We start from the raw sequence: 24,192 nt of genomic DNA, 5'->3' as shown, positions 1-24,192 counted from the left end.
GCTGCCAGCCGCAGGCACGATATCACCCGCCTTAACTTCTTCAACTCGTTGTGTGACCCCAGCTGCCCGGGTCTAACGGGGATCACCGAGGTGGGGCCCCTGCAGCCTTCGTCAGCAGAGGTGATGCCTGAGCCCCAGCTGCTTGGGAATGGGGCCGGGGCCCCGTGCTCAGCTGGCCTGTTTCCCCTACCAGGTCGTCAGGGAGGACCTGTGGCAAAATCCCCTGCAGTACTACCTGAGGCAGGAAGGCAGCTGAAGGGAATGAACTGAGAAGAGGGTCTGTTGATGAAGAGCCGGGGTGCTGTGTCCTGACGTGTGTGTGTGGAAGGTCCCGGGGGACAAGCAGATTAGCGCTGGGGAAACTGAGGCTCAGAGGAGACTGGGCCCCAGCTGGCCCAGGTAGCAGTGGGAAGGGTGGAAGGGAAACTGGGGGAACTCAGAGCACACATCCAGGGGGGTGCTTCCATGCGGGCAAGTTTTGTCCCACCAGGCTGGAAGCCTTACTCTGAAGCTGTGGCAGATTGATGAACTGTGGCAGAACAGAAGTCCTCAATAAAATCAACAAAAGTAGACCGACACCAAGATATACTGTAATTAAACTAGCAAAATACAGTGACAAGACAAAATTTTGAAAGCAACAAGACTAAAGAAGACAGTTACATACAAGGAAAAATGCATAAGAATAAGAGTGGATTTCCAGCAAGAAGGAGTTGCATGATATTTTCAAAGTGCTAAATGCGGAAAATCTGCAGCCAAGAATACTCTATCTAGCAAGGCTATCCTCAGAACAGAAGGAAAAAATAGAGTTTTCCAGGCAAAATACAACTAAAGGAGTGGATGACCAGTAAACCAGTTCTGCAAGTAATATTGAAAGGGGACTCTTTGAGTGGAAACAGGAGACCAAAATTATGAAGGTAGGAAACATAAAAGCAGTAAAAATTAACACTTCTATAAAATGTCATGCAAGGAACTCAGAAAATAAAAGGATTTAAAATATGATAGCAGGGCGCCTGGGTGGCTCAGTTTGTTAAGCGACTGCCTTCAGCTCAGGTCATGATCCTTGAGTTCGGGGATCGAGTCCCGCATTGGGCTCCCTGCTCGGCAGAGAGTGTGTTTCTCCCTCTGACCCTCTTCTGTCGTGCTATCTCTCATTCTCTTTCTCTCAAATAAATAAATACAATCTTTAAAAAATAAAAAAAATATGACACCATATGGGGACTGGGTGGCTCATTTGGTTAAGCCCCTTGATTTTGGCCTGGTTTATGATCTCAGGGTTTTGAGTTTGAACTCAAGTCCAGCTCCATGTTGGGCATAGAGTCTGTTTAAGATTCTCTCTCTCCCTTTCCCCCGTCCCTCCCCTCCCCTCTTGCTCATGCTTTCTCAAAAAATAAACAAATAGATAAATAAATAGATAGATAAATAACAGCAGATATTAAAATGAGAGGAGGAAAGGAGTAAAGAATGGTTTCAAGCTTCAATGATCAAAAATTTAATATAGACTGCTATATGTAGAAGATGTTATATACAAACCTAATGGTAACTACAAATCAAAGCCACTAATAAATATGCAAAGAATAAAGAGAAAATAACCCAGGTATATCACTAAAGAAAATCAGCAAACCATTAAAGGAAGACAAGAACGTATCAATGAAAATCTTCATAAACAACCACAAAACAAATACACTGATATGTATTTATCAATAATTATGTTGAATGTAAATGGACTGACTATTCGAATTGGAAGACAAAGAGTGACACAATGGTTGTGTCCTTCCATGGGGAAGACCCATCTGTATGCTGTCTATAATAGACTCATTTGAGACCTAAAGACACCTGCAGATTAAAATGAGGGGATGAAAATCATTTATCATGCAAATGGCTATAAAAAGAAAGCCGGATTGGCAATACTTTTATTGTACAAACTAGATTTTAGATTTTTTAAATTTTTTTTATTTGACAGTGAGAGAGAGAGAGAGAGCACAAGCGGGGGGAGTGGCAGGCAGAGGCAGAGGGAGAAGCAGTCTCCCCACGGATCTGGGGGAGCCCAATGTGGGACTCCATCCCAGGACCCCGGATCCCAGGATCATGACCTGAGCTGAAGGCAGTCGCCAAACCAACTGAGCCACCCAGGCACCCCAAACTAGATTTTAAAACAAAGACTATTAACAAGAGACAAAGAAGAGCACTATATAATCATAAACGGGACAATCCAACAAGAAGATCTAAAACTTGTAAATATTTATACACCCATCATGGGAGCACCCAAATACATAAAGCTGTTAATAACATTAAGGAATTCATTGGTAATAATGCAATAATAGTAGGGGACTCTACCACCACACTTACATCAATGGACAGATCATCCAAACAGAAAATCAACAAGGAAACAGGGCTTTAAATGACATAATGGACCAGATAAACTTAACAAATATAATCATGACATTCCAACCTAAAAGAGCAAAGGACACATTCTTTTTAAGGGCACATGGGTCATTCTCCAGAATAGATCACACGTAAGCCCACAAAACAGGCCTCAAGAAATTCAAGATGGAAGTCATACCATGCATCTTTTCTGACCACAATGCTATAAAATGAGAAGTCAACCACAAGAAAAAAAATCTGGAAAGACCACAAATACATGGAAGTTAAACTAAATATAAATAATGAATGAGTGAACCAGGAAATCAGAGAAGGAATAAAAAATACATGGAAACAAATGAAAACGAAAACACAACTGTCCAAAACTGTTGAGTTTCATCAGAAGTGGTCCTAAAAGGGAAGTACATAGCAATACATACCTAGTTCAACCAGCAAGAAAGGTCTCAAATAACCTCACCTTACACCTAAAGGAGCTAGAGAAAGAACAATAATCAAAGCCTAAAACCAGGAGAAGGAAGGAAATTATAAACATGAAAGCAGAAATAAATGATATACAAACTAAAAACAACAACAACAGAACAGATCAATGAAACCAAGAGCTGGTTCTCTGAAAAATACTAATAAAATTGATAAGCCTCCAGGCTATTTATCAAGAAGAAAAGAGGAAGGACTAAAATAAATAAAATTACAAATGAGAGAGAAATAACAAACAACACCACAAAAATACAAACAGATATACAAATAATTATAAAAATATGAGAAACTATATGCTAAGAAACTGGACAACCTGGAAGAAATTGGTAAATTCCTAGAAACAGGAAGAAATAGAAAATTTGAAAAGATTGATTACGAACATATACATTGAATCAGTAATAATAATGAAAAAAAAAACTGCCAAAGTCCAGGACGAGATGGCTCCCCAGATGAATTCTACCAAGCATTCAGAGTTAATACCTATTCTTCTCAAACTATTCCAAAAAACAGAAAAGGAAGGATTACCTCCAAGTCCATTCTATGAGGAGAGAATTACTCTAAAATCAAAACCAGAGAAACACTCCACTAAAAACACAATAGGCCAATATCTGATGAACATGGATGATAAAATTCCTGAGAAAATACTAGCAAATCAAATAGAACAATACATTAAATAAATCATTCACCCACTCAAATGGGATTTATTCCTGAGTTGTAGGTGGTTCAATTATCACACATCAATGTTATATACCATCAATCAAAGGATGAAACCATATGATTATTTCAAGAGACACAGAAAAAGCATTTGACAAAGTACAATATCCATTCATGATAAAAATCCTCAACAAGGTAGATTTAGAAGGAACATACTGCAACAAAATAAAGGCCATATATGAAAACCCCAGATAACATCAACCACAATGGCAAAAAACAGAGCTCTTTCCCTATTTAGGAAAAAAAAAAAAGGATGTCCACTCTCACCACTGTTATTAATCATAGTATTAGAAGTCCTAGCCTCGGCAATCAGACAAGCACTAGAATCAAAGGCATCCAGTCAGCAAGAAAGAAGCAAAACTTTCACTACCTGCAGATGACATGACACTACATACAGAAAACTGACAAGACGCCAACAAAAATTCAGGTAGAACTGATAAAGTCAAGTCTCAGGATACAAAATCAATGTGCAGAAATCTGTTATATTTCTATACACCAATTAATGTGCAGCAAAAAGAGAAATTAAGAAAGCAATCCCATTTACAGTTTTACCAAAAACAATAAGATATCTAGGAATAAATCTAACCAAAGGGTTGAAATACCTGTACTCTGAACTGTAAAACACGGATGAAAGAATTTGTAGAGCACACAAAAAATGATGAACATTCCACAGTCATGCACTGGAAGAAAAATTACTGTGAAAATATCTCTAACCCACAGCAATCTACAAATTTAATGTAATCCTATCAAAATACCACCAGGGTTTTTCATAGAGCTAGAACAATCCAAAAATTTGTTTGGAACCACAGAAGAACTTTGTTTTTAAATTATTTTACATATATATTTTTATTATTATGTTCAGTTAGTGAACATATACAGAAGAGCTTTAATTGTCAAAGCAATGTTGAAAAAGAAAAGCTAAGCTGGAAGCAGTACGTCTAGTCTTCAATTTATATTACAAAGCTGTAGTGATCAAAACAGTATGGCATTGGTACAGAATATACAGTTACATAACACACAAAAATAGATCAATGAAACAGAATAGAAAATCCAGAAATAAACACACAATTTTGTGGTCAACTAATCTTTGACAAAGCAGAAAAGAATATCCAATGGGGAACAGACAGTCTCTTCAACAAATGGTGTTGGGAAAACTGGACAGCCACATGCAGAAGAATGAAACTGGACCACTTTCTTACAGCATACACAAAAATAAACTCAAAATGGATTAAATGTGAAAGCTGAAACCATTAAAATCCTAGAAGAGAGCACAGATAGTAACTTCTCTTGACATATGCCACAGCAACTTCTTACTAGACACATCTCCTGAGGCAAAGGAAACAAAAGCAAAATTTAACTATGGGGACTTCATCAGGATAAAAGCTTCTGTACAGAAAAGGAAACAATCAACAAAACTAAAAGGCAGCCTGCAGAATGGGGAAAGATATTTGTAAACAATATATGTGCTAAAAAGTTAGTATCGAAAAAAAAAAAAAAAGCATTTGTTAAACTCAACACCCATAAGCCAAAAACCCAGTTAAGAAATGGTCAGAAGATATGAAAGATATTTCTGCAAAGAAGACATCCAAATGGCCAACAGACACATGAAAAGATGCTCAACATCACTCATCATCAAGGAACTACAAATCAAAACCACCATGAGTTATCATCCCACACTAGTCAGAATGGCTAAAATTAAAAAAAAAAAGAAGAAACAGCAGATGTTGGCAAGGATGCAGAGAGGATCCCTCCTGCACTGTTGGTGGGAATGAGAACTGGTGCAGCCACTCTGGAGAACAGTATGGAGGTTCCTCAAGACATTAAAAGTAAAACTGCACTATGACCCAGCAATTGCAGTACCAGATATTTACCCTCAGAATAAACAATACTGATTCAGAAGGGTACATGCTCCCTGATGTTTATAGTAGCAATGTCCACAATAGCCAAGATATGGAAGCAGCCCATCGACAGATGAATGGATAAAGAAATGTGGTACATATATACATTGGAATATTACTCAGCCATCAGAAAGGAATGACATCTTGCCATTTGCAATGACAAGGATGGAACTAGAAGGTATTATTCTAAGCAAAATATGTCATTCAGAGAAAGACAAATACCATATAATTCACTCACATTTGAAATTAAAAAAAAAAAAAAAGAGATGAGCAAAGGGGGAAAAAAAAGAGAGGCAAACCAAGAAACAGACTGTTACTTCTAGAGAACAAACTGATGGTTACCAAGGGGAACTCGGTGGAGGATGGGTGAAACAGGTGATGGGAATGAAGCAATGCACTTGTTGTGATGAGCACATGGTGTTGTATGGAAGTGCAGAATCGCTATATTGTACACCTGAAAGTAATATTACCATGTATGCTAACTGGAATTTAAATAACAACTTTAAAAAATTAAACCTTAGTGTGATGTGCAGTTGTTACTTTAAATATGATTTTCAGGTTTGCAACTTAGGAAAGTGAAGTGAAGACCAAATAGGAATGGGACAATGCACATGGTGATGGGAGAGAACAAGGGATAAGAAAGGAAAATGATGGAGAGAGGGGGCTAAGAGATGTAGATGCTACACCAGGGCTTCCATTTGTTTTTGTAATTTGTAATTTGACGAACTTCAGGTAATGAAGTCTTTCAGGAAGCCAAGTACTTGCAAGGGGAAGAAAGGGAATGTTTGTGAGCTCACTCAAACGGAGAGAATTGATTTGATATTGGCTTTCTGTTGTACCTATCTCAGTTGACAAAGCTATAAAATACTGATGTGGGGAAGGAATTATTTCTATTGGTTAAAAAAGGTACATGTTTAGACCAGGAACTGAAATGGCTAGTTAAGGGAGTTGCTCTATCTGGCTCAACCTCAGAAGGAACAAATGATATGAATTCATTCAGCTTGGGCCAAAACTGGGCACATGTGCTGACTTGCAGTATTCTTAGATGCCTTTTCTGCAGAATTCCAGGACTTCCTAGTGGAAAAGGGAGAACAGAGAGGATTTTAGGTTTACCCTAGTTAGAGGGAGAAATATGGCTGAAGGAAAAGATAATCACAAACCTTCTATTACATGAAAGCATACTACTCCTTCTTTTCAAATATATCATACTTATGCTCATGTAAATATGCTGCATTACTCACCTCTCATGAGGGACCAACTGGGTAGCCAGCAGTCATACAGCTGTATATTTTTCTCTTGCTCCAGTTTCTCCTCTAGACAGATAGGAAGCACCAAGGGTTGAAAATGTAGGGGCTGTTTCAGGAAGATCAGCCCAGGACCCAAAGGTCCCTTGGGACCTAGGTAGGGCATGGCACGGGGAATGCCTACTGTTTGAGCTTGAGCAGGCTCCTGAAGATCAGTAAGCCCCACTTGGACCAGGGCTAGTGCTTCTGAGTTCTTTCTGGGAGGGAAATTTATCAAGCATTTTATTATTACATATTTCAATGTAGAAAAGAACTCTAGAGTTAACATGAATAAAATTTAGTCCAGGTGAGCATTAAAGTGCTACTATTCCCTTCACTACTTCTGTCTTATTAGGAACACTATGTTTAGACACCTTCAGAAATGATGAGGTAAGTTTTACAATGCAAACAATTTCTTTGTTGAAAATTCCTAACTTAAATTATTAGGCATCCTAATATTTATCATGAAAGTAAAATACACCAAATACACCAAATAGTGAAATACACCAAAAACTAATGATATACTGTATGGTGACTAACATAACATAATAATAAAAAAAAAAACACTTAGTGAAATACATTTTGAAAGTTAGGAGTTGAAATATTGTATAGTAATAATATAAATAACTTTGGACAGTTATTCCCTTTCTGGGGGCTTTGTTTTCCTTGTTTGTCCAAAGACTTACTTCACTATGCTAAAAGAAGAAATAAAACTATGCTCAAAAGGATATTTTTCAAAGAGTTATAATTCTTCTACAGATCCATATATTTAAGAGATAACATGTTTGAAGTCAGAAAGTGGAAAACTGTGAACCTTACTATTTAAACTTTCCATCATTTTATTATAGGTAAAATTATACAAAAATAGGGTATCTTTTTACAGTTCTATTGATTTGGATCCTGAAATTATCTCTGAAAAACAGGTAAAGCACCCATTTATGGATACTTGAGATATGACAAGGTAAAAGAAGAGATGCTTTCTCTTTAGTTAAGAAAATGTATCAGATGTGACTACTGCAGGAAGATACACAGAATTTGATTTCTGTAACAAAGAATATGTACCGTCTTTAAAGAATCTTGAAATGACATACTCAGACTGACATGAAATTTGCACATCTAGCTGAGGTAAGGATCCACTGTTCATTCAGTACAGAGCCAGCACAGAAATGGGAGAAAGAGAGTTGCACGGAAACCATCCAAGGAAATTCACCCACGTCTGCCTCCCAGCAGTTGGGACAGTGGGGCACAAGGCCAGGTCGTAATCCACACTCTGCAGAAGGAATCCATATTTTCAATAGGTGAAGGTAGTATTATTAACTCCTTTACCTGAACAGTTTGATTTCCTATTTTTTGACTTTATCAAAGTGCTTGTAAATTTTCAACTTTAGGAAAGTGCTTGGAAATATGAATTTTAACCCTATATAGTTGGGGATGGGAACAGAGATTGTCTGAATACACCTCTCTGAAAAAACATATGTTTATTCACTTCTCAAATAGAACAGTAAACCATTTCTAAGCACTAAAAGCATTTTTATAATATGCTCTGAAAGGAACTATACTTATAAAAAAACTGTTTCTAGCAAAAATTAGTCTTCTCTGAATATGTAGACATCTGTTAACATTTTGTTATCCATTCCCCATTCTCTGATCTAAATAATGGTTTGAATTGTGTCCTGCCCAAGTATGAGGGCATGACTTCTGACCTATAGAGAAACTCTTGTAATTAGGCTCTAACAAAGACCTTGGTCCTACGGATAATAACTCAAATAGATGACTACACTGAACTTGCCTGTGGCTTCATGAGAAATAGCAGCTGTCTTGAAGAGCCAGAAAGCCTGGACACTCCCTTTCCAGGCCACACCTAGGTGACACTCAGCCAAAGAAACGTTGAGTTGTGAATACTTGAGAGGATCTTGTTCAGGCTGATGAGACTTGGTTCCAGATTGAGACCCAGGCATCAGAGAAGGTTCTTTTCTTAAAAGGGTGGCTGGAGCAGCAAGCAGATATGAAAAAGTATGAGAAAGAATGTTCTCTTCAGTAAATTTTAAGGAAGACAGTTCCTTGACAGAGCTATCAGAAGAGGAGGCTAAGCAGGAGAACAGGAGAGAAGGCTGCTGGAGAAAGAATGGAGCAAGAAGGGAAAATATAGAATAAAGGCAATATACCAGAAGAAATGACCAAATAGGAATGGGGCAATGCACATGGTGATGGGAGAGAACAAGGAATAAGAAAGGAAAATGATGGAGAGAGGGGGCTAAGAGATGTAGATGCTACACCAGGGCTTCCATTTGTTTTTGTAATTTGGAATTTGACAACCTTCGGGTAATGAAGTCTTTCAGGAAGCCAAGTACTTGCAAGGGGAAGAAAAGAAAGGGAATGTTTGTGAGCTCACTCAAACGGAGAGAATTGATTTGATATTGGCTTTCTGTTGTACCTATCTCAGTTGACAAAGCTATAAAATACTGATGTGGGGAAGGAATTATTTCTATTGGTTAAAAAAGGTACATGTTTAGACCAGGAACTGAAATGGCTAGTTAAGGGAGTTGCTCTATCTGGCTCAACCTCAGAAGGAACAAATGATATAATTCTATCGGCTTTATAATGCCTGTCAGGTCTGATTTCTACTTCAGTATGGATCCATGTTCTGACTTTGTCATGTTTATGGATAGCAAATGATGCAATCATACCAGTTTCAGGGTGGGCCCCGGATCTCACTGCTTGGGTTTCAGGATGGATCCAAGGGTGAAACATACCAACTTCAGGCTGCAACCCGGAGCTGAAGATCTGAGATTCGGAATTGGTCGATGGTCTGACTTTATTCATTGGAATGTAGAACCAAGATCTAAGTGCATCAGCATCTAGCTTCATCCAGGGTCTGACTGTTTGGATTTCTGAGTAGGGTTGATTCACAGTACCTCTTTGCTGAATCCAGGGGTGATTTATACCGTCAGCCTGACTCCAGGGACTGACAGATTGGGAGTCAGATTTAATCCAGGGTTGAAATGTATCACTTTGAGTCTGTAACCAAGATGTAATTGTATCAAGTTCCAATGAAGTTGGAGGTTTTACTACTTTGCCCTCTGTCTGGGTCCAAATTTGGATTGTTTCAGTTTCAGGTTGAGTCCATGATCTAATTGTATTGGCTTCAGGCTGGTTCCAAGGTTTTATTGAATCCAGTTTAGTCTGGAACCAGTGTCTTATTACTGTACCAGCTTCTAACTGGGTCAGGGGGTATATTTCTATATTTTCAGACTGGGTCCGTGATCTAATTGTAGCAGTTTCAACCTGAATCCAGGGTTGCACTGTACTGATTTCAAGCTTGGTCCAGGATCTGACTGTACTAGTTTCATACTGAGTCCAAGAGCTACTTATACCATTTTGGTTCCCAGAAGATGTCATTTGAGATTCAAGCTGGGACCAAGGCCTAACTGCATCATTTTGAGTCAGGTACCAAAATGTGCCTGTATTTCTTTCAGTCCAGATATTGACTGACTGAGACCCAGGCTTGGTCCGGGGTGTGACTGTACTGCTTTTAGACTGGATCCAGAGGTTGAATATACTAGCTTCAGTGTGAATCCATGGTCGCAAGGCATCACCTCCAGAAAGGGTCCAGGTTCTTACTTTGTCTTTTTCAGACTTATTCCAGGGGTAGGATATACCAGTTTTTGTTGGAATCCATGATATGACTGTAGGAGTTTCATTTTGGGCCAAGGGCTCAAATCTATCAGTTTCAAACTGGGTCAAAGTTCTCACTGTTTGAAGTTTTGAGCAGGCCGAGGTACTTACTCTTTCTGTTTCACTTTTAAACCAATATCTGCTAATATCAGTTTCAGATAGGGGTAAGAGTGTGGCTGCTTGTGACAAAGGCACTCTCCATGATACCAGTGTTTCAAATTCAGGCAAAGGCCATGTATTAACATTATCAATTCCAGGATGTGTCGACAGAAGAGATGCTTGATTTTCTCCTTGAATCAAGGATTGAGTAGAATCACTTTGAGGATGCAATGAAATACTGAATATACCAGCTTCAGGCAGTATCCATGATTTCTTAGACTCAGATATAAGTACAGTCCAAAATATAACCGTATCAGTTACACTCGGTATATAAGAATATCCTGCTTGATATTCAGACTGAGTCCAGGATATAATTGTGGACATTGCAGAATGTGTCCAGGGTTTACTAATGAATATTCATTATGAGTCCATATTTTCACTGTAGAAGCTTTAGTGTCTGTCAAAGGATTTAGAAGAGAGGAGGCCTGGGTCCATGTTGTGACGGTAGAAACAAGTGTCACTGTCCAGGGATTTACTGCTGGAAACACACCTTGGTTCCATGACATGACTCTGGAAGCAAGAGCCTCTGTCCAGGGATTTACTGCTGGAGGTACAGCTTGAGTCCATGGAGTGACTCTGGATGCACCAGCCTCTGTCCAGGGATTTACTCCTGGAGGTACAGCTTGGGTCCATGGAGTGACTCTGGATGCACCAGCCTCTGTCCAGGGATTTACTTCTGAAGGGATAGCTTGGGTCCATGGAGTGACTTTGGATGCATCAGCTTCTGTCCAGGGATTTATTCCTGGAGGTGCAGCTTGGGTCCATGGCATGACTCTGGATGCACCGGCGTCTGTCCAGGGATTTCCTTCTGGAGATACAGCTTGGGTCCATGATGTGACTCTGGATGTACCAGCCTCTCTCCAGGGATTTATTGCTGGAGGAAGAGCTTTGTTCCATGATGTGACTCTGGATGCACCAGCCTCTGTCCAGGGATTTATTGCTGGAGGTACAGCTTGTGTCCATGGAATGACTCTGGATGCACCAGTGTCTATCCAGGGATTTACTACTGGAAGTACAGCTTGGGTCCCTGGCAAGACTCTGGAAGTGACAGCCTCTGTCCAGGATGGTACAGCTTGGGTCCATGGAGTGACTCTGGAAGTGACAGTGTCTGTCCAGGCATTTACTGCTGTAGGAGATTGTGTCCATGGCATCACTCTGGAAGTGACAGCCTCTGTCCAGGTATTTACTGCTACTGGAAATACTACTTGGATCCATGGTATGTCTCTCAAAGTGACAGCTTCTGTCCCTGGATTTACTGCTACAGATATAGCTAGGGTCCATGATGTGACTCTGGAAGCAACAGCCTCTGTCCAGGGATTTACTGCTGGAAATTCAGCTTGGAACCATGGTGTGACTCTGGAAGTGATAATCTCTGTCCAGGGATTCACAGCAAGAGCCTGACCCTGAGTTAGGGCTGTGACTGTGTCACTCTCAAATTGTGTCCAAGTTTTAACCACTACAGATTGAATAAGGGTGAATTGTGGGAATATTTCAAAAGTAGACCAAGGAATTACTGTTTTGGCTTGGGTCCAAAATATATCTGATGAGGTTAATATCTGTGTCCAAGGTTTTGCTCTTGAAGATTCATCCAGGGCCCACACTGTGACTGTATCTGCTACAGACATTGTCCAGGGATTTAATGCTGGAGATTCGGCCTCAGGCCACAGGATAATTGTATCAGCTACAGCCTGTGTCAATGAACTTACTGCTGGATATTCAGCTTGTGTCCATGGCATGACTAAGGAAGCTACAGGCTCTATCCAAGGATTTGCTTCTGGAGATTCAGTCTGAGTCCACAATATGACTATACTAGCCTCAGGCTCAACTGATGGTTTTAGGGCTGGAGATTTGTAGTCTGATTCAGACTGTGTCCAGGTATTTACTGCCAGAAATTGAACCTGAGTCCAAGTATTTACTGATGGAGATTTAGTCTGTGTCCATTCTGTGACTCTATAAGCTATAGGTTGTGTCCACTGATTTACAGCTAGAGATTCAGCCTGGGTCCATAATGGGACTATGGAAGCTATAGCTTCTATCCTGGGAATTAAGGGTGGAGATTCAGACTGAGTCCACCTTTTGATGTACCAGTTTCAGTGTCCAATGTTTGGGGCTACTGCTGTGTCCAAAGTTTTACTTCTGAAAATTGAGATTTGGTGCCTGGTGTGACTTTATCAAATTTAGTCTCTATCCAGGGCTTCATGGTTGGAAAAAATCCCATGGTCCATGGTATGGCTGTTTCAGAAACAGCCTCTGTCCAGGTATTTTCTTCTGGGGATTCATTCTGAGTCCATGGTATGACTGTGTTATTTTCAGTCTGTGTCCAGGTATTTACTGCAAGAGATTCATCCTGGATCCAAGGTGTGACTGTAACATTTTCAGGTTGTGTCCAGAGATTTACTACAGGAGATTCAGCCTGGGTCCATGTTGTGTTTGTGTCAGTTTCAGATTGTGTCCATGGATTCACTGCTGGAGACTCAACCTGAGACCATGATGTAAATGTGTCAGGTCCTGGCTGTGCCCAGGGACTTAATGCTGGATATCTACCATGGGTCTGCAGTGTGACGAGCTTAGTTTTGGGCTTGGTCCAGGAATTTATTGTAGCAAATTCAGCCTGGGTCCAAGGTGTGACTGTGTCTGTTTCAAACTGTGTCCAGGGATTCACTGCAGGAGATTTAGCCTGGGTCCACCGTGTGACTATATCAACTATAGCCTATGTCAAGAGATTTATGATTTCAGAATTTGCCTGTGTCCAGAGTGTGACGGTATCAATTTCAAATTTTTCCATGGATGTACTGAAGGAGATTCAACTATGTTCATTGGTGTTACTGTGTCACCTACAGCATCTGTCCAGGGATTTACTACTGGGGACTCACCAGGAGTCCATGGTGTGATTGTGTCAGCCAAAGGTTTTGTCCAAGGGTTTACTTTTAGAGATTCACCCTGAGTCCCCTGTGTAATTGCATCAGTTTCAGACTGTGTCCAGGGATAGACTAGAGGTGATTCAGCTTGGTTCCACAGTAAGATTGTATCAGATACTCCCTGTGACACAGACTTTATTACTAGAGATTCAGCCTGAGTCAGGGATGCAGTTGTGAAAGCCACAAACTCTGTCCAGGTTTTCACTGATGGAGACTGATCCTGAGTCAATAGTGTTACTGTGAAACCTACAGCATCTATCCATGGATTTACTGCTGCAGATTCAGCCTGATTCCATGGTAATAATGTGGCAGCTATAGCCTCTATCAGTGGATTTACTACTGGTGATTTTGTCTGGGTCCATGGTGTGACAGTGAAAACTACAGTCTCTGACCAGGGATTTACTAATGGAGTTTCAGTCTGGGTCCCCAGTGTGGCATCAGTCAAAGGGTCTGTCCAGGTCTCTACTGCATGACATTCATCCTCAGTAAATGATGTGATTGTATCTAACACAGTTTGTGTCCACTGATTTATGGCTGGAGGTTCACTCTGGGTCCATTGTATAACATTATCAGATATAGGCTCTGTCCAAGAATTTAGTGCTATAGAATCAGTCAGGGTCCACAGTGTGTCTACATCAGCTATAGATTGTGTCCAAGGATTTACTGCTGGAGATTCAACCTGGGTCCATGGTATAACACCATCAAATACAGTCTCAGTCTCTGTCCAGGGATTTACTGCTGGAGACTCCGCCATGGTCCATGGTGGAAGTATTTCAGCTATAGTTTGTGGCCATAAATTTACTCCTGGAGTTTCTGCCTGGGTCCAAGTTGTGACTGTATCAGTTTCAGATTGTGCCCAGGGATTTACTTCTAGATTTCCTTTTTTGGTCCACATTGAGGCACTATCAGTTTCATACTGTCTCCAGGAATTTCCTGCTAAAGATTCTGTCAGAGTCCATGTTATAAATGTATGAGTTTCAGACTTTTTCAAGGAATGTAATAATGGAGACTCATTCTGAGTACATAGTGTGACTGTATCAGCTACAGGCTGGGTCCAAGAATTTACTGCTAGAGATTCAGCTTGAGTCCATTGTGTGCCTGTCCCAGCTACAGTATCGATCCAGGGATTTACTGCTGGAGATTCAGGCTGCGTCCACAGTAGGAGTGTGTTAGTTTCAGACTGTATCCAGGGATTTACTGCTGGGGACTCAGCCTGCAACCATTGTGTATCACGTATAATTTTCACCCAAGGAAGTACTTCTGAAGGTTCACCCTGGGCCCATTGTGTGACTGTATCAGCCATAGGCTTTGTCCAGGGATTTACCGCTAGGGACTCATCCTGGGTCCATGATATGACTGTATCATTTTCAGACTGTAACCAGGGATTCACTGCTGGAGATTCAGCCTGTGTCCAGATGGCTGTGTCAGCTACAGTTTTTGTTGAGGAATTTATTTCTGAAGGTTCACCCTGGTTCCAATGAGTGACTGTATCATCTATAGTCTGTGTCCAGAGATTTGCCACTGGCAGTTCAGGCTGAGTCCAGTGTGGGACTATATGAGACAGAGGATACATCAAGAGCCTTTGTCCTGGAAATTCAGTCTTTGCCCATGTTGTGACAGTGTCAGCTAAAATATCTGTCCAGTGATTAATTGCTGAAGCTTCTCACTGTGTTGAGAGTATAACTGTTTCGGTTTCAGACTGTGCCCAGGGATTAACTTCTGGAGTCTCAGCCTGTCCCCATGCCCATGGTGTTGATGTATCAGCTTCATTTTGTGCCCTGGGATTGATTATACCCACATCTGGCTGAATCCAAGGTCTTATGTCAGATTCAGATTGTGTCCAGAATCTAACTTTATCACCTTCAAGCTCATCCAAGGGCCTCACAGTGTAAATGTCATGTTGTATCCAGGCTCTTAGCTTGTCTGCCACAGGTTGGTTCCAGGGCCTAACTATTTCTGTTTTGGACTGAATCCAGTGGTGGGCTACTTGGAATACTGGCTCTGTCCACATTGTGGGTGTCTCCACTTGAGTCTGGAACCAATGTCTGACATTGTCAGCCTCAGATTTAGTCCAAAGCCTGGGTATATCACCTTCAGGTTGGGTCCAGGAATGCGCTGTTTGAAATTCTGTCTCAATCCAAGGTTTGAATCTATGCATTTGAGTATACAACCAAGGTCTGACTCTATCAGCTTCAAGCTCAGACCAGGCAATGGTTGTCTGAGATTCAAGTTGGTTCCATGTTCTGAATGTATTGGTTTGTATTTGCAACCAAAGTCTAGCTACATCAGCTTCAGGCCCTGTCCAGGGTGTAATTGTATTAACTTTAGACTGCGACCAGATTCTGAATGTCAATGCTTCAGGCTTCATCCATGGTTGGATGCTACTAGCTTCGGACTGAGTCCATGGTCTCACTATGTCAACTTCAGGCTGAGTCCAAGGGTAGAGTGTTTGCAAGTCTGGCTGAGACCTTGCTCTCATTTGATTAGACTGAGTCCAAAACCAGGATCTGGCTGTACCAGCTTTAGGCTTGTTCCCAAGTCTGAAGGTTTCAATTTCAGTGTGTGTCACGGATCTAATTATGCGTGCTTCTGACTGGGTCCAATGTTTGTCTTTACCATTTTCAGTCTGGGCTCTAGGTCTGACTATTTGAAACTTAGGCTGAATCCAGCATCTGATTCTTTCAGTTTCAGTCTGTAACCATGGTCTGATTTCTGCTTTCAGCTGAGTCAGTGGTTTTCTTGCTTGGGTTTCTGGCTGCTTCCAGGTTTGGATTATGGCAGCTTCAGGTTTACTCCAGGGCCTGGTTGTATCAGCTTTAGACTGAAAAAAAGGCTTAATTACATTTGTAATAGTATGTATCAAAAACCAGGTTGTATCTGCAGTTTGAATCTGGGGTTTGACCATAACAGATTCACGTTTACTCAATGGACTTATTCTCTCCATTTGACTTGAGGCTTTGCCCAGACTGGTATTATATTGTGCCCAAGACTTAATAGTGTTGCTTGCAGATGGTATCCAAGTGAAAGGCATATTAAGTGCTGAAGAAGTCCACAATTGAGCTGACTTAGATTCAGGGAGAATCCAGTATTCATTAGTCTTTTCTGTAATTTCTTGGGATCCATCTAAATTTAAGACTGACTGAAACCAGGGTTCCAACCTAAGAGTTACTGTAGGATACTGAGATCCATCTGCATTTAGCGTGGAATGAGTCCAGAATTCATTTTTATTAACTGTTAAAGGAACCCATGCATTCAAGTTATAAGTTACTGGTTTAAAAGCAGTGTGAACTCTACCGACTACATGGTGTATTTGGCTTCCAATATTCTCTTCACTTGATTGTATCTGCATCACTGTTCCAGTTTTATCAGGTACAGAATGTGTCCAAGGTCCAATGTCAGGGGTAATTTCTAGCCAGGGTCTAGCTAGAAGTTGACCATGGAAAGGAACCTTACTAGACTGAACTTGAAACTGTACAGTATTAACCCCAGAAAGAAGGTGGGATCCATCTATGCCACTTGAAAACAAAACCCAGAATATAGCAGAACTAACTAATGGTAGAGTATGAAGCCCAATGATACCAGCTAAAGGATTAACCCAGGGGTTTACTGAATTGGTCATCCTTTGGTACTGATATTTCATTGTATCTTTCTGAGGAAGGTCCAAGGGTATAGATTTATCAGGTGTTGGAGGCTTTGGGGGTCCAGAAAGAACCAAAGTTTCAGAAGTACCAGCTATTGGGGTATTCCAGGGCTCAGAAATATCAGAAGGATCCCGCTGTTTGATAACAAGAGACGTCCAAGATTGTATCATTGGGAATTTGCTAGTTGAGGAGAGCTGACTAGCTTGAAGGTGTAACTGTCTATTGCCAGGAAAAGAGTCTCTATTATTTAAACGAAAAAATACTGGAGGAGGATTCCGGTGTTGTCTGTTCAGTGGGAAAGTGCCTAATCTTCTCTTCCGTGACTGTACAGAGAGTCTGTGGGAGGTCAAAATGGCAGTACCCCTGTTCAGGCTAAGCCTGTCTTGTGGACGATGTTCTACCCCAGGAGTAAAATTGCAGGGTAGGGAAAAAATAGGATCCAGTGGCTTCTGAGATGTCTTGATAAGCCATTTCACCCAAGATAAATATGGGGCTGTCTTGATGACAAGAACAGGGTCATAACAGGCCATTGAGGATTCACTGACCAGGCCTACCAGTTCCCAGTGGTTGCCACAGAGGCAGAGAACAGGACTACCCTGCTGTACCTGAATGAGGAAAAAAGATAAGCCGTATTTATATGGGACAAACGGGCAGACAAACATAAATCGTAAGAATATATTAAAATATATGTAACATAAGTTATATGTAAATATATAATATATAAATTATAAAATATATGGCTACACTTTTTTCATAAATAATATTTGTATATTATATACATATTATCAATAAATACATTGAAATACATAAGATTTATATATTTTTCTACCATATATCCATATGACATGGTGAAAAATAATAAATGTTACCTGGTACATACTTCTTAAAGCTCCAGAATAACTTACACACACATAATTGTAACTCCATTTAAAGGAGAAAAACCAAATCACAAAGGATATTTAGAGAAAATTCCCGTGCTCTAAATAGCAATTACATATTCAACATTCTTTATTTGGATATCACTTATTCCCTTTGCTGAGTATTTCTAGGCAGGGCACATCTTACACAATCATATGTAATGACTGTGTTTATCCTTATCACTCCACGTCATTACTCTGGTTCAAGTTGTCCTCATTTATTTTCAAACCATCGTCATTTCTGCTATTCTCTCATACCCAAACTTATTCCATGCTTTGTTCCTCCTGGCAGGCAGGATGATACTCAGAGTAAAATCCAAAGGTGTTGTTAATTAGTTTCTGATCTCAGCTCAACACTTTTCCTTTGTTCATTTTGCTACCATCATATTTGTTTCATTCTTCACGGAAATTTTTCCACAGTAGTATCCTTTGCCTGGAATTGGCTTCCCTCATGGGATTTACTTGGGTTGATTTCTCAAGCCTTTAGGTTTTTGGTCAAATAGAACATTTTTAAAGATCTTCTGCATTTCTCCTATTTTAATAGCACACCTTCATTATTTTCTTGGGAAACAATTGTTAGCTTTTGAGTAAGCTTCATGTGGATAAGGATAATTATATGCTTTTTTAAACTGCTGCATCTTAGCATAGCACCAAATCATGTTTAGGCAATCAATATTTAATGAATGAATGATTCCTTATTGTTTTTGCAGTTCATGCCATACCATTTTGTAGGAATAAATGTGAAGAGTACAAAGGTACTTTAATAGACTTTGTTGGTTAGATACCTAAATAAATCTGACTTCTTTAATTTAATTTTAAAGGCCATCTTTCATCCCACCTTCCAGAACAGAAAATATTTGATTCTTCTAAAATATATTTTTTTTGCATTAAAATCTTTCTGTGACTCCAAGGACTTCAACAACTAACTCCAGGCACCATTACTTCATAATTGGTCCAAAGGAATTTTCTTTTCTCATTTTTTAAATATTTTTTTACCATCATGTGCCCCTTACAAATTTTAAAACTCAAATATTTTCTATGCATTAAATGTTCATTACATTTGCACATCTTATTTCTATTGTGAAGAGCTACTTTCCTCTCAAAATTTTAAGTATGCCCTTCTTCTATCCAAATGTAGATATAATTGTTATCTCCACTGTTCACAATAAAGATTTCTATAAGATTAACAAAATTTTATTTTTACTAAATTACTGCACTAATCTCTCGTATCAAATCATAAACTCCGGTGACCGGGCCCAGAAAATCGGGATTTTCTAAGAACGGGGACCAGGCCTGTTTCCTCTATGTACCCTGTCAATTTGTAGTCTACCACGCTGTGGTTACCTTGTCTTTCTTAATTTCAAATTTCTCAAATATTGGTTTCAGCTCTTTGTTCTTTTGGGCTTGACAAAGTTTTGGCAATATGTGTATTAAGAAGAATTTGATATCACCTATATTCCTTTTGCATCACAGATTTTAACATCTTCCTTATTTGTAAATTTCAAACGTTTTTATTTTTGCCTCTCACTTTTTTTGCCTTAAATTTCTTTGTAGCCATTTGTGACTTCTTAAATTTTATCTGTTACAAACTAAATATTACTATATGTAGTATATAACACAAATATTACTACATATCTTCTAGGTTGAGCTTTGGGAATATAAGGTCACAATAGTCTTTAAAAATATATATTGGTAGCAGGTACTCCTCATCACTAGTTCAGTTACAATATTTTTGTAGCTTCAGGATGGAGAGATAATAATTATACCTCATAACCAAAGACTTTTAAGTACTCGGTTTGTTTTTGTAAAACTGAGTTCTATTTGTATTCTAACAACCCAATCCAAAGATAACCTGTTCTTCCCATTGCTTCGAATATATTTTAGCAAAATTTCTAATTCTGAAATTTTATTGATGAAAATATTCCTGCTTTGTTTGTCACCTTAAGAATAAATATATCTTTGAATCTTTATTTGACATAATGTACGTATGATTATATAATCACATAAATATTACACCGGTGGATTGCATGTGAAAGGAAAGAATCTTTCTTTTTTTATTAAGGGAGTAAGAGTCAACATGTTATCTGACCCTCTTAAATTTTTAGGTGTAAAGTGTAAGATTGTTAACTATATACACTAGGTTGGTCAGCAGATCTCCAGAACTTATTCATCTTGCATAAATGAAATTGTATCCATTTTACATTTTGCATATAGTTTTACATCTCCCCCCAATGGTAACTCTGCCCTTATACAGTAAGTACCCAGCAGTCTCCTTGTGGCTGACTCCAGATGCATAAGTTGTTACTTTTAGGTAGGTGGATATGTTGATGGTGGCAGAATGAGAGGTCCAGCAGCTTAACTGACAGCTTTTTGATACTGGTTCCAAAGTTACTGTGGTCTGAGGGAATAGAGATAGAAAGGACTAGGAGATATGGGTTATTATATTATTATGATTTACTACTAGGTTGGTATAACTTTCAATCTTTTAATCACACAAAATTACTGAGATACTCTGACTCCTCCTTCCCTTCCATCTAATCTCATACACACTTATTTCATACTTTCTTGTATTTTTTAGCTGTTCCTAAATCCCTCTTAAGTAATAGAACACAGAATATTATAACCCAGGATATTGTCACTTTTCCTTCTTTACACCATGTGAAGTGGAGTAATATGGCCTTAATTATTTACAAGATTTTTTAACATCCTGTTTTATTTTTGCATTGTTTTGCTTTGTTTTTTCTATATCATTATATGAGCTACATTTATGATATGACAGAACATGACACTTGAGCTTACTCTGATATTGGTATACCCTGCAGTGTTATAACAGCTCTTCCAGAAGATGTTATAAGTGTGATAAAGTGGTATCGCCCCACCCTGATAGGGTACTGTAGCAGGATGACTCCTATGTCTCCTTTGACTGGATCCATTCCAACTTGTGGACCAAAACTGGGGTGCAGGCATATTGTATGGCCAAGTAAGATATCTTCTTGGTCAATGACTGCTGAAATGTCAGAGTCCAAATGTTTCCTAAAGGAATAGAAAAGTGCAGAAGAGCATAATGAAATTGGACTGAGAAAAACATTTCATTAAACTTCATTTAACCTGAAATGTTAATGTAATCCAACAATTTTCTATTTACATCCCTGTAAAATGATGCTCTACATTGCACACTGAATAGAATTTGACTTTTAGAACTCCAAGCTTCATTTTTAATATGTTATTTTCCAAAGACAATGTCCCTTGAATGCATCATTATCCAATGCAAATAAAATTAATTTTGACAAAAAAATATAAAATGTATATGTAACTATGATCCCTTTACCATGATTCTAGCTGTACTTACAGTTTATTCAGACAGCTGGCTGTGGAGAGGATCCACCACTGACTCAGAATAATGCCCTGGCAGTTTTCAGCCATGGACATTAGCCATGGGAAGTTGCTGGATGCTGTCAATGGGGCAATCGTTGGGGTCAATGAGATTAACAACTGCTTTTGAGAATTGGATACTAAAAGGCCAGCTAGGGAGGAGAAAAGGTAAATATAACATGAAAAACTTCATCTTGCTGAATGATTATTGAGATTTGTCATCCTAACTTTCACTTGTTGAAGATGTGAAATAAGAGAATATAGAGAAGAATGAGAAACATAAATAAAAGTGGCAAAATGTAAGATTAGATGAAAGACAAACATGATAAGAAGTAGGAAATGAAATAAACATCAAGGACAAAAACAGAAGATATTTTAAAACGTTAAGGAAAATAAAAATTATTTCCCCAGTAATAAGACAAACAGAGGAGAAAAAAATTCCCAATTGTCTGTAACTTACCACCACAGCAGTGAAAAAACAGTCCCCAAAACTGATAGAAGCCAAGTGGAGATCTCATGTTGGCTCAAGTGGATGTGAATGCAAGATAGGGTTCTAGTCGAGTAGATGCCAGGGTTGGGATTGAAATTATAGCATATAGAATGTCTGATATCATAATACCTACTTATGAGATAACTGCATTCTTCTATCATGATCACCCAACTAGAAATGTTACCCATATTTACACAAGTTAAATGTAACTTAAAAATGAAACAAACCTTTATTTAGTTCAATGTTAACTTTCATTTTTTGGAGTGAGACAATGAAATATCCCATTCCCACACTTTGTAAAGAATATAATCTATCTGGCATTACCATGTAGCTTTACGTACCTGCCACATATACATACTAAATAAAAGAATTAGTTCCAAATGATCTAACACAGAAGGTTATGAAATACCGATCAATAATAGTTTAAAATAACTTACAAATCAGTATGAAAATGATAGAAACTACAATTGTAGAAAATTAACTCAAGAGCTCCAAACCCTTCTCTCTGACGACAATCTTGGGCAAAGAGCAACAATTCAATAAATACTTACCTACTCTCATATGGAGTGTGCCATAAGTTGAACACACAAATCTGAGGACAAGAAGCCTTGGCCTTCCTAAGTTTTTTAATTCAGTAGAGGAATATATTAGCTAAGGTTAGTTTCTGCTGGACTAGACAGAAAATATAAATCAATTATATAAGAATAAATATATATTTCATATGATAGGAGTCGTGAGATACCTGTGAATTCAGCTTCATGAATTTATCTGAGTTCTTTCTATCATTCTGGTCAGCAATTTTATTATTTGAATTCCATTCTGACAATGCCTAAAAAATGCTTTATCTCTACCATGTCCTTGTTCAAAACACCAATTAAAAACAGAGAAAAGAGGGCAAAGGCAAAATCTAATGTCTTCCATTTAAGTCTTTATTCCATTTTGAGTCTGTTTTTGTGTATGGTATAAGGAAATGGTCCAGTTTCATTCTTCGGCATGTGGCTGCCCAATTCCCCAACACCCTTTAGTGAAGAGACTGTCTTTTTTTCCATTGAATATTCTTTCCTGTTTTGTCGAAGATTAGTTGACAACAGAGTTGAGGGTCCATTTCTGGGCTCTCTATTCTGTTCCATTGATCTATGTGTCTGTTTTTGTGCCAGTAGCATACTGTCTTGGTGACAGCTTTGTAATAGAGTTTGAAGTCCGGTATTGTGATGCCGCCAGCTTTGCTTTTCTTTTTCAAGCTCGCTTTGGCTACTTGGGAGTCTTTTCCGGTTCCATACAAATTTTAGTTTAGTTTATTCTAGCTCTGTGAAGAGTGCTGGTGGTATTTTGATAGGGACTGCATTAAATGTGTATGTTGCTTTGGGAAATATGGGCCTTTTAACAATGGTTTTTATTCCTATCCCTGAGCATGGAACATTTCCATTTCTTTGTTTCCCTTTCAATTTTTTTTCAGAAGTGTTCAACTTTTGCAGAGTACAGATCTCTTTCCTCTTGATTAGGTTCGTTCGTAGGTATCTTATAGTTTTTGGTGTAATTGTAAATGGGATCAATTTCTTTTTTTAAGTTTACTTTTTTATTATGTTCGGTTAGCCATCATATAGTACATCATTAGTTTCTGATGTAGTGTTCAATGATTCCTTAGTTGCATATAACACCAAGTGCTCATCACACCTGCCCTCCTTAATACTCTAGAGAAGAACACAAGCGACGACCTCTTGAACCATGGCCATATCATCTTCTTACTATACACATTTCTGGGGGCAAGGGAAAGAAAACCAAAATGAACTTTGGGTCTTCATCAAGATAAAAAGTTTCTGCACAATGAAGGAAACAATCAACAAGCCAAAAAGTTAACTAATGAAATGGGAGAGGATATTTACAAATGACATATCTGATAAAGGGTAGTATCCAAAGTCTATAAAGAAATGATCAAACTCAAATTTAAAATTCAGCCGATGGAATAGGGGAGGATACTTGGAAGTAACATAACTGATAACGGTTGCTATTCAAAATCTATAAAAAAAATTATCAAACTCAACACCCAAAAACCAAATAACCCAGTTAAGAAATGGGTAGAAGACATTAATAGACATTTCCCAAAGAAGACATCCAAATGGCCGCTAGGTATATGAAGATGCTCAACGTCACTCAACATCAGGGAAATACAAATCAAAACTACAATGAGATACCACCTCACACTAGTCAGAATGGCTAAAAGGTACCACACAGGAAACAACAGACGCTGGCAAGGATGTAGAGGAAGGGGGAC

General features: G+C 38.9%; 2 protein-coding genes across 2 annotated transcripts; both read right to left on the bottom strand.

The window, feature by feature from the left end:
- Positions 1–369: 369 nt before the first annotated feature.
- Positions 370–10,906, bottom strand: LOC148161753 (uncharacterized). Its single transcript, XM_088020594.1, is given in 8 exon segments — positions 370–426; positions 6,433–6,539; positions 6,707–6,966; positions 7,850–8,018; positions 8,538–8,838; positions 8,840–9,108; positions 9,111–9,240; positions 9,242–10,906. Coding segments are annotated over 8 exon segments (2,958 nt in total).
- A 393-nt stretch (positions 10,907–11,299) lies between these two features.
- Positions 11,300–21,948, bottom strand: LOC148161752 (uncharacterized). Its single transcript, XM_088020593.1, is given in 12 exon segments — positions 11,300–11,872; positions 12,157–12,655; positions 12,700–13,354; positions 13,357–13,621; positions 13,883–15,862; positions 15,923–17,746; positions 20,320–20,456; positions 20,858–20,884; positions 20,887–20,937; positions 20,940–21,091; positions 21,408–21,570; positions 21,891–21,948. Coding segments are annotated over 12 exon segments (6,384 nt in total).
- Between the last annotated feature and the right edge of the window lie 2,244 nt (positions 21,949–24,192).

The sequence above is a fragment of the Eumetopias jubatus genome, unplaced genomic scaffold (assembly GCF_037043125.1).
Source record: "Eumetopias jubatus isolate StellerSeaLion01/CBP00866 unplaced genomic scaffold, mEumJub1_p1.0 scaffold_75, whole genome shotgun sequence".
NCBI classification, from domain to species: domain Eukaryota; kingdom Metazoa; phylum Chordata; class Mammalia; order Carnivora; family Otariidae; genus Eumetopias; species Eumetopias jubatus.
This window is presented reverse-complemented; position numbering and strand designations above follow the sequence as displayed.